Below are 16327 nucleotides of genomic sequence, written 5' to 3'. Positions count from 1 at the left end.
CAGCTTGACTTATTACATTTAACTATTTAAATATTTATACAAATAACTAGAGCTACGTTTACTTGATGTATGCATTTCCATTTTCAAATTATTAAATCTGATATTTAATGATGCATTTATTTTGTGTCATTTTGCGTTTAGTTTTAAACTGTTAAGAACAAAATAAAGAACTTAAAATGTACTTTAAGAGGTTAAAAGATATTTTCAGTATGTTATCCAAACTATCATTGTTTTATCAATATATATTTTTAACCTTGTATCATGTTATTACAACCACAAACTACAATGCATTTTATTGGGATTAACAATTATGAATCAATTTAGTGGTGCATAATTCGTAAGAGGCACATTATATAATCCACTTGCTCTCCGCTTACTCTACTGGAGCAATTAGGATGCCCTACCCCTTAAAAACATACGGCTGAGGGCTAAATATTGCAAGAAAAGACACGAGAATCAGCCTAAATGTTATTTGTTCCATTTCTCACTCAGTTATCTGTGTTTGCCATTTTCTAGCCTGAAAAACTGAAAAATGTTAAGAATTAGAAAGATTACGATATTTAATCACACAGACAACCTTAATGCTGGTTCTATTCAACCATACTGGGTCATAAATAAATATGCTCTGTGAGATTTACATAAGGACTCTATAAGTTCACTTGAATGCTCCTTTATTTTGTGTCCACTGTACAAATCAGATATAAATGTAAGAAAATATTAAATAAACCTTGACTTAGAACTTTGTAAAAAAAAAAAAAAAAAAGTATTAAAACATTCATGTAGTTTACAATATATACACATAAACATAAAGTGACAGCTAAATTCAAAACAAAGCATTTGGTTTTTGGAGTGCATTTGTTTGTCAAAACTTTTTACAGTTACACAGTTTTCAGAAAAAATGTAGAAGAAGAAATGTTCAGATGGCACAGGAGTTTCATACGTAATAACTGGGACTCTCCTGGACTGACATAAACGACAGTTTGCCTGCTTCTTGTTGAGGAGAGCTGACAGACTCCTCTTCCTGTCCAAAGGGAAGTTTATCCGCGACGTGGTTGAAGTCTGTCGGGTGAAAAGGCGGCGTCCCACAGGAACCGTTTCCTATGTGTAAAGTGATGTTGACGTTAACGTGGGGATTGTTCGTTACGGGGCTCAGTATCAGCGGGCTTGTGGGCTGAGAGGAGCTCTGCGCGTTGACGCTGGGTAGAGCAGCGTGAGGATCCGTGATGGACTGTAAGGCCATGGGCTCCGATAGGACACAGCTTAGATTGTCACGGCCTAAAGTAGGTTGTAGAGGCCTGAGGGACTCGTGGCTGCTGAAACCATCCGCCTTGGTTGAAGTTTCGGTATCGCAGCTGCTCAGACTTTGGTCACTGGCGACGTCCCCCTTCCCCAGCAGACACTCCTGCTCCGGTGAGGTAAGTGTTAATGAAATCATCCGAGAATCTCCAGAGTTGCTGTGACCGTTCTGCTGAAGAAACAAATCAAGATTCAGCGGTTTTTTTTTTTTATATCATCGCAAGTATGTTCAGATAACTACAGCTAACTGAAGGTGATTGTTAAATTAGATTTAAAAAACACAAAATCTACCTTTTCTATGTGTAAAAGCAGACAAAAAAGATTGTCACACATTTTATTTATTACCTGTTCAACTCAATTGCAAAAACTATAATTTTAGTCTCAACCATTCTAAATACTTTCAGTGTTTTATTTACAGTGTCTTTAACATCCTGCCATGATAAAGAGCAATAAAAAGCCTTTACAGAGTCTATTTAGAAAGCTTGAACCCAATTGAGTACATTTACTTAGCAGGGGAATACATTTTTGGTTTTCAATGAAATTTTTACTTTTTGAAATTGATCAATCAGTGTCTCGGGAACTTTTGATTGGAGAACAATCAGACTTATGTTCCCCGAGTTAAAAATATAATGTGACTCAGACTCAGACCCTCATTCGAGGTTGTTTACTTGAGGGAGGAAGTTTGTGAAGTCACCGCACACAGTGAGCAGGATGGTAAAGCAGCTGAAAACAATAATCTTTCCAAAGCTCACTGTCACAGAACTGCTGCAGCGGTTGGGTTACCAGGTCCTCATAATACCCTTTAAATTAAATTTTTCTTTTAGGAGAAAAACAGTGTGTGGAGCTGGTGTGTAAACAGTTGAAGAACATGAGACAAATTACATCAGGCCTAATGTTAAGTATGGTGGATGATGTGTGATGTTGTGGGCATGTCTGTCTTCCAAAGGCCACTGTAACCTTTAAGAGTTGGATGAATCAGAGCAGTGACTACAGTCACAAAGAGGTGTCAATGACCTTTGGATTAAAGACAGGTCCTCTCATCCAGATTCAGTGTTTGGCCTCAGAAATGCACTTCTGGAAGGAAAAAAATTCCCTAAAACTCGCCGAAAATCTTCCCAGAGTTGCTGAAGCTGTTATAGCTGCACAGAGCAGGCTGACATCATAATAAACCTTATGAATCAACAAGGGGTAATCAAGTCCACATATGCATGAAGCCAAATGATCAAATATCTGTGGCAATATCTTATATGGTCCGTTTATTGAAAACAAAATCTGTTTTTGCTTCTAATGAATTTTTCAACTTGGAAGTAGGGTTTATTAGAAAAAAAATCTGAACAAAGCAAAAACTCTGCAAAAATGGATCTAAAAATAAGTAAAATGTTTCTAAAATTTGTGTTTTTGTCCTTGATTTGAGCAGGTAAATAAGATTATCTGCCAATGGAATGAGTATTTTGGCCCCTAAAATAAGATAATTAGACATCATGCACTTGAAATAAGATGGAGATGAGTTGTTCCTATTTTAAGTGCAAAAGTCTCATTCCATTGGCAGATCATCTTATTTACCTGCTCAAATCAAGGACAGATACACTCATTTTAAGAGTTTTTGCAGTGAAGTCCCAAAGGTTAAAACACGTTTTGTCTACTGTACTTAAATAAAAGCTCAACATTTTATGGTGGTTTAAATCACAGAGAAAATTGGACAGCAGAAATATTTCTGAAAAGATTTTCTAAACCTATAAACATCTGATAGAGCACCATTTATTTAATCACGATAGATATCAGAGATGTACTTTACTGTATATAGAAAAGAAGGTATGTCGGGAATGTGTTGCACAAAGACAAAACTCACATTTTCTGCAGTCTCACGGTTTCCATTTGCATCTAATTTAGGTGGGATGTTTCTAGAATCTGGGAAAAAAACAGGAAACAGAGGAAATTCAGTACGTACTGAAGTGAAACTGTAACCTGAACAGTTTCAGGTAAAGACTTAACAGACTCTTTTCATTCAGCAATTTAGATTAAAAGTAAATGTAATCCAGCTAGAGTTGCAGCTCTGATTGATAGACTCGGTTCAGGAGGAGGTTACCTTTGGCCCGCTTTCGTTTGCAAAGGATCAGCAGGAGGACGACGACGACGATAAAAAACAAAAGGGATCCAGCGACGCCGGCAATGACAGGAACTGAGCAGAGAGCGGAGACACATGCAACTCAAGATCAGACAAGACAACCAGACATACTGAAACACTGATAATACACCACTGCTTGATTTGAAGGCTGTACCAATTTCACTGATAGGTTGACCTCCTTTAGAGGTTTTAGTTCCCAGGATGGAGGAAGCCCCGGCAGTGTGAGTGGACTCTTCTGGGGCACGAGGCGTCGTGAAGTTTGAGCTTACAGTAACTGTGGTCATATCTGGAACTGTGGTCATGACTGGAACTGTGGTCATAACTGTAGTAGTACGAGGCTCACAGGGATCGGTGGGACACTTTTCGCACTTCACATCAGAGTTTCCTGTGCCTGATAAGAAAACACAGAAACGTTTCACAAGATCAGCACATCTGGTAGAAAAAAAACAAAGCATAATAACACTGATGTGAACGAAAACTAGAATGCCATAATAAACAAAAGACGTGTATAACAAAAGTGTTAGATGCACAGTCAAAGAAAAGCACAAATTCAGAATTACTGGTCGATTAAATCCACATGGTTCAAATAAAACATTTAAGATAGATGTATAAACCTTAATATTTGAATGATTAAAAATGTACCTTTCACAGAAACCCTGTAACCACGTTTGCAAACTGAATAAGGCACACAATGTGTGCAATAAGGGTCATCAAACTCCATCTCACAAAACATTCCTGCTTTGCAAACACACTTGGAGTCTGTGGTCGGGGTGCACACCTGGGCATACTCCAGACCTTTTCCTGGTCAAACAACAGAGAATGAACAAACACAGTTATTAGGAATAAACTATAGCGTGGATGAATACATTGCAACAGAGATTCACAGCACATCTACTGACTTTCTTTGCACTGGGTGCAGGAAAAACAGTTTTGGTAGAAGTTCCAGTTCTCCATGTACTGCCTTTGTCCGCATGGTACACACTGGCTGTCAGTGGCACGATCGCACTCTTGTTGCAGTCGATGCCCTGTGAAAACATCCATTTAATTACTGAACAGAAACATTAAAATCGTGGATTTATCCCAGTTGAACAAAGTCAACAGATCAAGTCTGCATTTGGCTGCAATGACCGTTTCTAAATGGTCTGTTGCTGTTGTGACGCCCCACTGAATTTTTACTAACACAGGATAGTTATATGATGTTGTGTTCTGTTCCATTTCTGGTCCGCTTCTCTTACTGGCTTCCATGTTTACAGGCTGCTGCTGTTTTGCCAAGATAAATTACCAAATGCTGCGCTTCGTTCTGGAAACCCTGGGAACTCTTATATGATTGGCTCAGGAACCAGGAAGTAAACACGGGCTACACACTGAACCAAAGTAGCTCCGGACCGTACCTCAAGATTTGAAAGGAGAAAAACTTGACTATTACATTGTTGATGGAGACGACCGTTTGTTTATTGGGAATGGGAACAAATGAGAATGATTTAAGTTTATTTTTCAGTAAATACCTCTAAATTCTCCTTTAAGTTGGGCTACGTACTGCCCGAATCCATTTTTAAACCTTCAAAACAACATGGTAAACCACTATCTTTAAAGAAAAAAGAAAAAAAAAGGACGTAAAAAGAATCAGAATTTATCATCATCTATAACGTCTGCCAGACTGGAGCAAGGACATGAGGTTGTGCATAGATCGGGTGTGTATTCTCCTGCAGGATAGTAATTGCTTGGCGGAGGCGACGAGTCCTCAAGATACCTTCCACGCAGGGGAAGTCTGGTGATGATTGTCTCAGCGGTTCTGATCACACATCTCAGGGATTTCCTCTTTGTTTTTGTGCAATTCGTGTACCAGGCTGTGATGCAGTAAGTTAAAACAGACTCAGTGGAGCAATGGTAGAAAGCCCTCTGTGGATGGGCAGACAGGTTGTGTTTCCAAGGTGTTTGTAGGAAGCAGAGCCGCTGGTGTGCTTTTTTTGATGATTTTAGTTTGTTGACATCCCATTTGAGGCCTTCTGTGACGAGGATTCCTAGGAACTTGAAACAGGGAACCATCTCTGCCTCTTGTGCTGCCTGAAGTCAACGATTTCCTTGGTTTTCTTGGCATTCAGGGTCAGATTGTTTTCCGTGCTCCAGTTCAACAGTGTGTCAACCTCCTCTGAGTAGGCGATCTCATCGTCTTGGGAGAGCTGACACGCCACATTGTATCATCGACAAATGAGTCTGATTAAAAAGAATTGGTTAAAAAATATCAAAAAGAAGTCACAGCAATGCTTGACATGAAATGCTGTCGGTATCCCTTAGAGAGAACTCTTAATTTTTCTTTTTTTCTGGGCGTGCTTTGGTGGCGCAAAGCATGAGATAACCCTTAATTTAAGCTTTTTAGATAAATGAAAGCTCAACTTTGGCAGGATGCATACAAATTTGGTTGTTTCATTGATGCATTTGCAGTTTCAGGGTGACTAGGGCATTATTTGACACCATATCCTCTTTTGTAGCCTGGCTTTAGAAACAGCCTCAGTGGCACTACCACCTACACGTGGAGTTCCCCAGGGTTCAATACTCAGTCTTGTTCTCTTCTCCCTTCATGGTGTGCTACTTGAATCTATTTCAAAACAAGATTGTTTTGCTTTTCATGATTTTGAAGATACCCCTCAAAAAGAACATAATAATCACATGTAGTGTTTCCAGAAAAACTTTAAGCCTGAATGAAAGAAAAATCTACGCCACTCAGCCGTGCTTTTGGCATCACTGTACAGGGCCGATGCCTCTGACACCACTGGTGTCAAATTACAGTTTTAAACTGGATAGGCAACTTAGGCTGTCCAGGCTAAACCCACGAAACTTTAAAGCCAAGTTTCTTTCAACTAACTTATATCTCCAAGCATGTACAGCTTTTGTATGTCTGTGATTTTGATATATCCCATCTCCTGAAGCTTGTCTAAAAAAGGTCATTCGTCATATTTCATATTTCCAGTGAAGTTGCCTTCCTGTATTGGTTTGATGTTTTTGTCTTGCCTGAACCTTACACTAAGGAACTTTTAGAAGTTTGCAGACCAGCACCCCTCTTTCTTGTTCCTACATTATGGCTGGACAACATAGGAAACGTGGTACTTTTGGCTATAGCGACTGGTGTTGCACCGATACCATTTTAATGTTTGTATGTCACTTGAATGCAGCCTTCTCTCTCCCGACTAGTATTATACATGTTAGATAAGTTCATGAAAGTTGCACTATTTTGGCATTTGAGAGCCAAAACTCAGGGTTTAAAAGAGATTATTCAATTATTAATGTAATTTTACTGTCTTACTGTTGCACTACTATTATACATGTTATAACATGTTATAATTTCATGAATATTGCACTATTTTGGCCTTTGAGAACCAAAAGTCCTTGTGCTAAAGAAGAGTTTTTGTATTGGTCTGATTGATATTGCATAATCTAAGTAAAAAACAATAAATGCAAAGCCAAGTGGAAATAACAATGGAACATTAAAGACTAATGCCAAAATAAAGCATCCACGCATGAAATGGTCTGTTTTAAATTCCCACATTCATCAGCTAGACATTTAAGACATGATTCATTAATTCTGTGGATGTGGGCAAGGTCTTGATTTACCAAAACAAAAATGATAAGCTGAAACAGTCCAGTAAAGCCGTATTTTAAGTCAAGCTCACTGAACAGTGAAGAACATTGAAAAGCTACTAAGTGCACTCTGGGAAGCAAAGATAAGATTAGCAGGAACAAGGCATCAAGTCATTGCTTGAACAACGGAGGTAGAAAAGCCTCCAAGTAAAACTCCACTTCTGCTGTTCAAACAAAACCATTGTTAACACAGAACTTTTGTCACCGGAAGGATAACCTAAAAGCAAAAGTCACTGCAGCATGGGAATGCTTGAAAGAACAAGTAATATTCAAAAAATAAAGAGAAGAAAGCATGCATTGTGTGGAATCCCCATTGAAAATGTGGAAGGAAGTGAATCGTGCAACATTGATGTCACAGATTGAGCAACCGTGAGCAATCTCGATTGATCTACATACCTACAAACAATTTCTCAGAGAGATCAAAGATAATGCACTTCACAAGCAATTCATTCCAGGGTTGCAAGAGAGTTCGTCAAAAAAAAAAAAAATCCCCTGAGAGTTAGCCTTGCTTTTCTGCATTTCCTTACAATTAAAAACATAAGTTTAGATAAAACTGTACCCCGTTTTCAATAATCGATCGCACTACAGCTTCTGTCCCTTTTCATGCTAACAGCCCTGACGCTAATTGTGTTCAAAACTAACAACGTTAAACTCCACGAGCAGAAGTGGAAACTGTGAGATCATCACTGCGCGTGCATAGTTTCTTTTGAAATGGAAAAACTACGGTACACACAGAACACGCCCCGCTCTTTGACTGCATCGGTAATTACAATCATCCCATTCAAAAAAAATTAAAATATGTGGAACTGCTGGTTGGCGGTATAAACCGTAAGAATACCCAACAGAACAAGTTCAATTAAAAAATAAAAAACCTTATTAAAAGCAGTCTTAAAGGGACATTTCACTCCAACAACCAGCGCTTCATTACCTAATGAATAAATTTACTGAACGAGGTGGCCACAAAATGAAAGATATGGAGCGGCCCAGTCAAGGTTTTCATAGTTTTCTTACCTTTTTGAAAGAAATAAACACTGAGATGAAGTTGTTTCCACCAGAGCGGCAGCTTTTTAGAACTGTATGCAGCCTTAGAAAGCATTGATAGCAATCAGCGTTCACACATAGGAACGCTGTACTACTTTAAAACCACAATGCTTACTATTACAAAACACCAAGAACGAACCTTAGAAGAGCCACACGATTACTCAATTTTAAGATTAGAAAGACAATGAAATTTGCTATAGCGAGGTTTTTGCTTAATATTGTAAAGTTTATTGGCAGAATAAATGTAATTTGTCAATTCATTATAATAAAGTGTCTTCTTTTACCACATTTAGTTTCCCCCCACAGTTTTCAATAATGCAATATAAGTAATGAAAAGCTTTTAGATTTGTATCTCATTAAAAGCAAAATTGGTAACAAAAAAAATTGAAAATGTACAAATTTTAGTAGTTTTTAAGTAGTACATAGCTCCACTTTAGGCTTTTAATTTGCCTGTCTTGTTCTGGAATACAGTAGGTGCATTTTTTATTTTTTTTTAAGATTTTCTCTCACACCTCCACGCCCAAAGTTTCACCACTGTGTTTCCAGATCTGCATCATCAGGCAGCTTTTTCTACTGTAGTTGGTTGCATGAGCCTTACAGGGTGAGAGTCTCTGTTCTGGAAACTTGTGTTTCATATCTTAGAAGAGGTAAAGCACTCACCAGGGGGGCACTTCTTGCAGCACGAGTTAGCAGATTCAACAAAGTACTCTGTCGTATGGTTGCGGCAAATTCCATAAGAGTCTGGTTGATAGGGGAGCGGGTGAACCTGTGGGGAAAAAAAGCAGAAATATGTGCACCTTAATTTATTTATTTTATTTTTTTTAAATATAAATGACTTTAACTCACATTTTAATACATGTGAGAACATGCGCTCACAGACTGATAGTGGCCCCCAGGCATTCATGCTCCCTAAACCTTTTCACGTTTCTGTTATACAAATACTAATTTCAGAGTACTTTATTATTTTCTGATAATCCAACAAAAAAAAAAAAAAAAAACAGTCCATAGATGTGAAGTGAATGAAAAACATTACATAGTTTATAAAATATATATTTTACAAGTAAAATCCTGAGAAATGGACTGCATAATTGGTCGGGCTTTCTGAGTCTGTACTTTGTAGACGCACCTTTCAATGAAATTGCAGCTGTCTGTCTTCAATTTGTAAGTCTTGACAGTCAACCAGATTATCAATTGCATTTGGTTCGATACTAATACTTCTGCATATGCATTAATCTAAACATGCCAATGCAGCAGTGGATGTTGAGGATCCTGATTCAGCATTAAGTCTTATGCAGCATCGCTTGTTTTTCTATGATTGCCATGTGTTTTGCTCCAGCCTTCCTTCTGAATAATAGGAACAACCAGGGGGGAAAGCATCCCCACAGCATGATACTACCACCTCTAAACCCTTTAATTATAGTTCTGGCTGCAGGCTGACCAATGGGGTTTGTCAAGAGGGAGCTACGGCGCCGCCCTCTTCAAAAATGTGGGGAACACGTATTGACACATTAAACATAAATTACAAATTAAAAAGTAATTATTACATCTGTTTTTTTCATAAAACGCATCTAACTTTTTTTCAGCATTCCCATTTGACTTGGGGGTTCCTGCATATGCCTAAATGCACGTCTCAATGGCGAGGGGCACCAGCCAGATGAAGGTGTATGCATGTTAAACTTCTGGCTTCCATGTGACATCAGGCTTGACTCCAATTGGCTGCTGAAAGATTCTCTCTGAGCTCGTAGCCAATCAGATTAATTTATATGCATGGAGCAAAGCCACACCACTGGCAGGAGAGAGACACAGCCGTAGTCGTTTACACATACGAATGCAGACAGAAGAGCATGAAAGTTGTATCCGGTTTTTATAAAATAATATCATCGCAAGGCTTTTGCTGAAGGAAAAAAGCGGATAGAGCAGGGGTCAGCAACCTGTGGCTCTGGAGCCGCAAATGACTCTTTGGACCTTCTTAATAACTACAAATTATATTTTTATTACGCTATTTAAATGTAATAAAGATAATAAATGCAGGTTTTAGCAGTTTTTCTTGGAATAATTGCTTTTAATTTTCATAACAGAATGATGCTAAAAGTGCCAGTAATATAAAATGTTAAATCAATATTTTTTCATTATGTTAGAAACTATGATTTTTTTTTTCTACATCATTATCCACAAATATCAACATCCTGTCCATCCTTTTTTTTTTTTTTTAAAAAACCTCAAAATAGACACAAAAGGACGTTTCTTTAACGACTACATCATATTTCCTACAGTAGATCTTTATCACAGATATAGATCACAACATTTGATGCTCAGAACGAGTTTAATTCAAGTGGACTGGAGGTAAAGTGGCTCTTTAGACTGTAAAGGTTGCAGGCCCCTGGGATAGAGGAACTCAGACTGGACCGACCAGACTTAAGAATCCAGCAGCAGGAAAGTGACCGTGGACACATTTATGTCCAGATAGTCTATCACTGTGTGTTTCAGAATTGACCTCTAGTGAACCTCCAAATCCCTCTAAAGTCTCTTGAAGTCTTTAACATCTTTACCTTGGGGATCATTCCTGTATTCAGCTCTAATAAACTCTCACCAGTGTTCCTGTCCTTTTTAGAAAAACAAAATAAAAGCTTCCCCACAGCATGATGCTGCCACTGTTATCTTTCCCATTATGTTTTTATTTTTTGCTGACGTGCCATGTCCATTATCCTCAACAGAGCATTCTGCTTGCAGTCCCAAAAACCTCTGTTTTGGTTGCGTCTGTCCAGCGCTCATTCATCCACCTTGTTCCATCTCTCCTGCATGGCTTCATGCAAACTGCAAATAGCACATCTAATGTATTTTTTCCCCCTTTTCTTTCGCATGATCCGATGACATTGTATACTTGTGCTGCTGACAGATTCTCCCACCTGAGCTATAATCCCTGCAGCTCCTCCAGAGTCACCAGAGTATCTAAAAACGTCTGGGGCCCTTCATCGAGAAGCTGCATTTATACTAAGAAGCTGTTCTTCAATTAGCAGCCTTCTGAAGGAAGTTGGTTGAACTGGAGTTTATTTATAGGTTTCAGGGGAAAGGGGGCTGAATACACCTACGCTTTTTTTTTCTTTTTTTTTTTTGCAGTAGAGGTTAAAAGCTGTGTATAAATTTCTCTTCCACATCACAAGTATGTCTTATCTAGTGTGGTGTATCAAAGAAAACCCCCAGAAGACACACTATACATTGGGTGGATTATCCTATCATCGACCTGGTAAAGTAAACCCTGGCCAGTTTCTCGGTGAAAACAGCCAATTTAAATTCACGAATTTAGTCATTTGCTAATTAGGGGAACAGACAGAGTGGCCGATGAGTGGTTATGTTATTTTAAATATAGAAGCCGGAGCGCCCACACCTGCACCCACCCTTTTCTGTTCTAGAGACGCCTGAGCTGCAAATTCAGAAGAGAAAAAAGGGATCCATTGTTTGAGCCCCCCTGAAGGTCCCTTTAACTCCGCATTCCTCTCTCTCTCTGCCAGGGCGCTGCGCGGACGCACAACCTAAAAGGTTGTTTGGCGAGGTGCAAGGAAGTGTGGCTGCCTTTGCAAGTGATCACACACACCTGGGTAAAAAAAAAAAAAAAAAAAAAAAAGCTGCCTCACCACAGCACCGATGACAAGCCAAAGGCAGGATTACGCTGACAGCAGCAGCAGCAGCAGTTTCTGGTGTTACAGGAAACCAGAGGCGGCAGTGTCGAAGCCCTGGGTTTTCTCTGGTATCTACGGGGACGCGTGCTGTTTGACCACGGACTGACGAGAAATACGCGCTGCAACCTGGTGTAGTGCAACATCAATGGCTTATCGCTCAGAAAATTCAGTTATTTCCTCTTGGCTGTCTGCCAGGAAGGGGGGAAAAAAAGCAACAACCTTCAACAAATTCATCAGGGTGTCTGAAACGGCATTAATCCAAGTTAACGAGACTAAAGACACTCACACGGGCTTACATTTCCACAGTAACGCATTAGACAGACCGAGAGGAGGGAACGGCGTTCTTTGAGACAGCTGGTGTAGAAATATGTGAAACACGTGTACCTTTTTTTTTATTTTGGCTTTACTTTGCACTAATTTTAAAAAACGTTATTGCTCATTTTTAACGTTTTTTTAAACGATCCAGCCCCATCGCATCCTCCTTATGATCTCAACATCCACGCACCTGTGAGAAACTCCGGTCAAGCAGCAATAAGTTGCTCCTCAGACATTAAAACTCATCTCTTTCCCACGGCTTTCAAGGCTGATTGTCTCTAACACGCTTAAACATGTTTCAGAAACCTCAATTCTGTGTTTTTTTTTTCTTCATCATCACTTTCCTTCTATTTATCATTTAATAACCGGCGGTGTAACTGTGAAGCCCTTTGGTCAACCCTTGATGCTTTTTTGAAGTGCTCCATACGCACATTTGACAACGACTTTGGATGACTTTCTCAACTTTTCTCTTTCTTTCTTTTTTTTTTTTTTTTGCAGAAGCAGCTTTCTGCATTTCTTCCCTCATAAAACAGACCGAAAGAAGAAGCTTGGTGGAGCCTACCTTGTTAGTATGGAGCGTCAGCAGAACCAGCAGCGGCAGTATGTCCTTCATTGCGTCTCCAGAGAGAATTAGCGCAGAGCAGGCAGCGTGTGCGTGTGTCTGTGTCGCTACTGTTCACGGAGGCGGGTCATCTGAGCGCAAACCAGACCCGTTTCCTCGGAGTGAATCTGAAGGGGAGGAAACGAGCATGCAGACTAACTCACATTCAGTTTTTATTTGCTCTGGTTATCAGAGTTGCAGCCTTGAAGTTAAATTGCGCTTTCTAGGCTATAGCTGTAATGTTTTTTTTTTTTTCTTTTCTGAATGTAAATCGGTTGCATTTTTTTTGTCAATGTGTGGGTAAGAAAAAAAAAAAAAAAAAAAACACAGAGTACTTCCAGTGGCGCCTCTAGAAATATTTCGTAGGGGTGGCCAGATGGAGCCACTTAAACTCTTGGGGCGGCACTAAACCTAAAAGTTGTAATTTCAGGATTTTATTCTACTCTTGCATGTAGAAAACTATCAGAAAGACTTAAGTAAACAGCTACTAATATATTTAGGTTTTCAATGGTTGTCTGAATTTTTAATGTTCCTAATGATCTAATGTGCATAGACCACTAACAGTACAGTTAACATTTTGAGTTGAACAAACATTCCTCTTTATTCTGTAATTATATTTAGAATAAGATGTACATTATTTAATTTTTTTAAAACAAAACAGTTACTAGGGGAAAGTAGATACTGGCAGATAGAAATAAAATGGCGATAGAAGGTCAAGAAGAGGGGCTGTCTTGCTGGCTGTGCCTGATGGGATGAAATGCTAAACTGACGCTACTATAATTTACACTGGCACAGGGGGGGGGGGGGCATGGCCACCCCTGGCCACCCCACTGGTGGCACCCCTGAGTACATACACAAAATACCTCACTAGTTAATTATTCACACACAGCGGCCCAATTAAAGTTTAAAGTTCACCTTCAGTGAGTCCTCGTTAGTCAAAAGCCTTATTTCACTTGGAGAAGAAAAACCCATGCTAAAACTATAGCTTCTTTATTGGAAAACGCAATGGTATCAAAGGGTTTTCTTCTGATTTCTTTTTTTATTATTATTTGCAAGTTTGTCACACTTAAAAGTTTCAGAATATCCAACACATTTTAAATATTAGTCAAAGACAATACAAGTACACACAGAATGCTGTGAGTGAAAAATTTTATCTTCAAGGGAGGAAAAAAAAAAACCCTGCATGGCCTCTTCTGTTAAAACATAACTGTGGTTTATCACACCTGGGTTAATCGTCTCTACTCACACCTTCTCAGTCAAGGAATCACTTGAGCGTGTTTTGTTGTGAAGCACAACAAAACACGCTCAAAAACCGGACATCACGCTGCGATCTAAAGAAATTCGGGAGCAAATGAGAAAGTAAGTTGAGATCTCAGTCTGGACAGAGCGATTTCTAAGGCTTTGGGACTCCAGAGAACTACAGTGAGAGCCGTTATTATGGTGAACCTTCCCAGGAGTGGCTGGCCGACCAAAAGTACCCCAAGAGCGCAACGACGACTCATCCAAGAGGTCAGAGAAGACCCCACAACAGCATCCAAAGAACCGCAGGCCTCACTTGCCTCAGTTAAGGTCAAACTTCATGACTGGGCAAATGGCCTGCATGGTAGAGGTCCAAGACCAAAACCACTGCAGAGCAAAAAGAACATTAAGGCTCATCTCGTTTTTTTTTTCCAGAACATCTCGATGATCCCTAAGACTTTTGGGGAAATATTCTGTGGACCGGCGAGACAAGTGGAGCGTTTCTGAAGGTTTACATCCGCTGTAAAAGTAACACATAACGACAGTAAAACATGGTGGTGGCTATTTTGCTGCTGATAGATTTCAAAGATTTGCTGTGATAAACAGAACCGTGAATTCTGCTGTCTACCGGAAAATCCTGAAGGAGAAAATCTGGCCATCTGTTCGAGAACTGAAGAGCTGAAACCAACTAGGGTTCTGCAGCTGGACAATCATCCGATACACACAAAATAACGACTATGGAGTGGCCTAGTCAAAGTCCTGACCCAAATCCAGTTGAGATGCTGTGTCATGACCTTAAAAAGGCTGTTTATGCTCAAACATGCTCAACCTTCCAACATGGCTGAATTACATCAATTCTGTATAGATGGATGGGCCAAAATTCCTCCACAGCCTGGAAAACACTTAGTAATTTATCACAAACGCTTGATTGCAGTTGTTGCTGCTAAGGCGGCCCGACCAGCTATTAGGCATAATTTGTCACAAAGGGTCATTTAAAAATTGCATTTTATTTACTTGAGTTGTCTTTGACTAATTAAATGTTTGATGTTCTGAAACACTTGAGTGTGACGAACATGCAAAAAAAAAAAGAAGAAGAAATCAGATGTGTTGTCATTATGTAACCATAGTGACATTTTGGGGAGACACAGGCTCGGAAATCACACGTTGCATCACAAACAGATCAGGACATGATGTTCAGCTGGATGCACCAACAACACCTACTGAGAAGCTAAAAAGAGTGCACTGTAGGTTTAATTTTCTCTGAGTAATTATGCATAAGGAGGATTTCCGTGTGCAAAGTGTTGATAGTTTTGTACAAATTTTAAACCTGGAACACGCTCTCTGAGACCTTCACAATTGTATTTACCTTAAAGTAAAACCATTAAACTCGACATCTTCTCCTGCACCACGATCTCATTGTGCACATTTAGGAAAAACACATTTCTAAAGCATGCCTCGGAAATATCATTACTCATTATGGTACAAACAAACTTCGTCGTATGTATTTGTACGATAGACCTGATAAACACAAAACGGATCATAATTTAGAATAAGAAGGAAAAAATGTCAAACAAAAATCTGGAAAATGTGCCGTTCACTTGGATTCAGCCCCTTTAACTCTGACACCCACAACTATAATCCAGAGCAACCAATTGCCTTTAGAATATGGCTAATTGGTAAATACAGTCCACCTATACGTACTTTGTTCTCAGCTGTGCTCTGAAAGACTTGGTTTGTTGGAGAGCTTTAAGAACAAACAGCTCCATAAAGACAAAGAGACTCATCAAACAGGTCAGGGAGAATGTCGTAATGAAGTTTAAAGCATGGTTAATGCTAAAACAAAACCCAAAGCTTTAGGCATCTCACAGGAAGCTGTTAAATCCATCATCTGAAGATGGAAAGGGAATGGTCAAACTGCAAAGCCGCCAAATCATGGCCGGCCGCCTGAACCGACAGGCTGAGTAGTTGAGTAAGCTGAGTAAGTTGTGCATTAATCAGAGAAGCAGCCATGAGGCCCAAAGTAACTCCAGAGGTGCTGCAAAAACTCAGGTGGGAGAATTTGTTGACAAGACTCTTTCTTTTACAACTCTAGCCTTTAAAGAGGAACGTCAGGAGAAAAGCCATAATGATTATGGACACAACAAACATGTCATCTTATCAGATGAGACCAGATTTGGACTTTTCTGTGTGGCAGAAAGATACGCGACTCGTCACCATAAACACATCGTCCCCACGGAGAGACATGGTGGGTGGCAGCGTCATGCTGTGGTGATTTTCTCCAGCCGGGACGACTTAGCCGGTCCGAGTTGATGGGAAGATGGACGGAGATAAACAGTGGAAGAAAAGCAGTTAGAGGTACAACCCTAAAAATCCAGAGGGGGGGTTAAATATCGTGCA

At 39.6% G+C, this 16327-nt stretch overlaps 1 protein-coding gene across 2 annotated transcripts; it reads right to left on the bottom strand.

Annotated features, from left to right (window-relative positions):
* Positions 1 to 748: 748 nt before the first annotated feature.
* On the bottom strand, positions 749 to 12842 carry tnfrsf1b (tumor necrosis factor receptor superfamily, member 1B). 2 transcript variants are annotated; one of them, XM_012881395.3, is made up of 8 exons: positions 12653 to 12842; positions 8759 to 8864; positions 4321 to 4446; positions 4064 to 4222; positions 3576 to 3812; positions 3383 to 3475; positions 3146 to 3204; positions 749 to 1465 (listed from the first exon to the last, which is right to left on the bottom strand). In XM_012881395.3, the coding sequence occupies exons 1-8, from the start codon at positions 12701 to 12703 to the stop codon at positions 935 to 937; spliced, it is 1362 nt and encodes a 453-aa protein (XP_012736849.2). In that variant the 5' UTR covers positions 12704 to 12842; the 3' UTR covers positions 749 to 934. The 2 variants fall into 2 exon arrangements, with proteins under 2 accessions (XP_012736849.2, XP_012736848.2); XM_012881394.3 differs by having other exon boundaries at positions 749 to 1468; positions 12653 to 12841.
* Between the last annotated feature and the right edge of the window lie 3485 nt (positions 12843 to 16327).

The sequence above is a fragment of the Fundulus heteroclitus genome, chromosome 20 (genome assembly GCF_011125445.2).
Source record: "Fundulus heteroclitus isolate FHET01 chromosome 20, MU-UCD_Fhet_4.1, whole genome shotgun sequence".
In the NCBI taxonomy this organism is placed as follows: Eukaryota; Metazoa; Chordata; class Actinopteri; order Cyprinodontiformes; family Fundulidae; genus Fundulus; species Fundulus heteroclitus.
The sequence above is the reverse complement of the archived record's forward strand: the minus strand, read 5'-3'. Positions and strand labels throughout refer to the sequence as shown.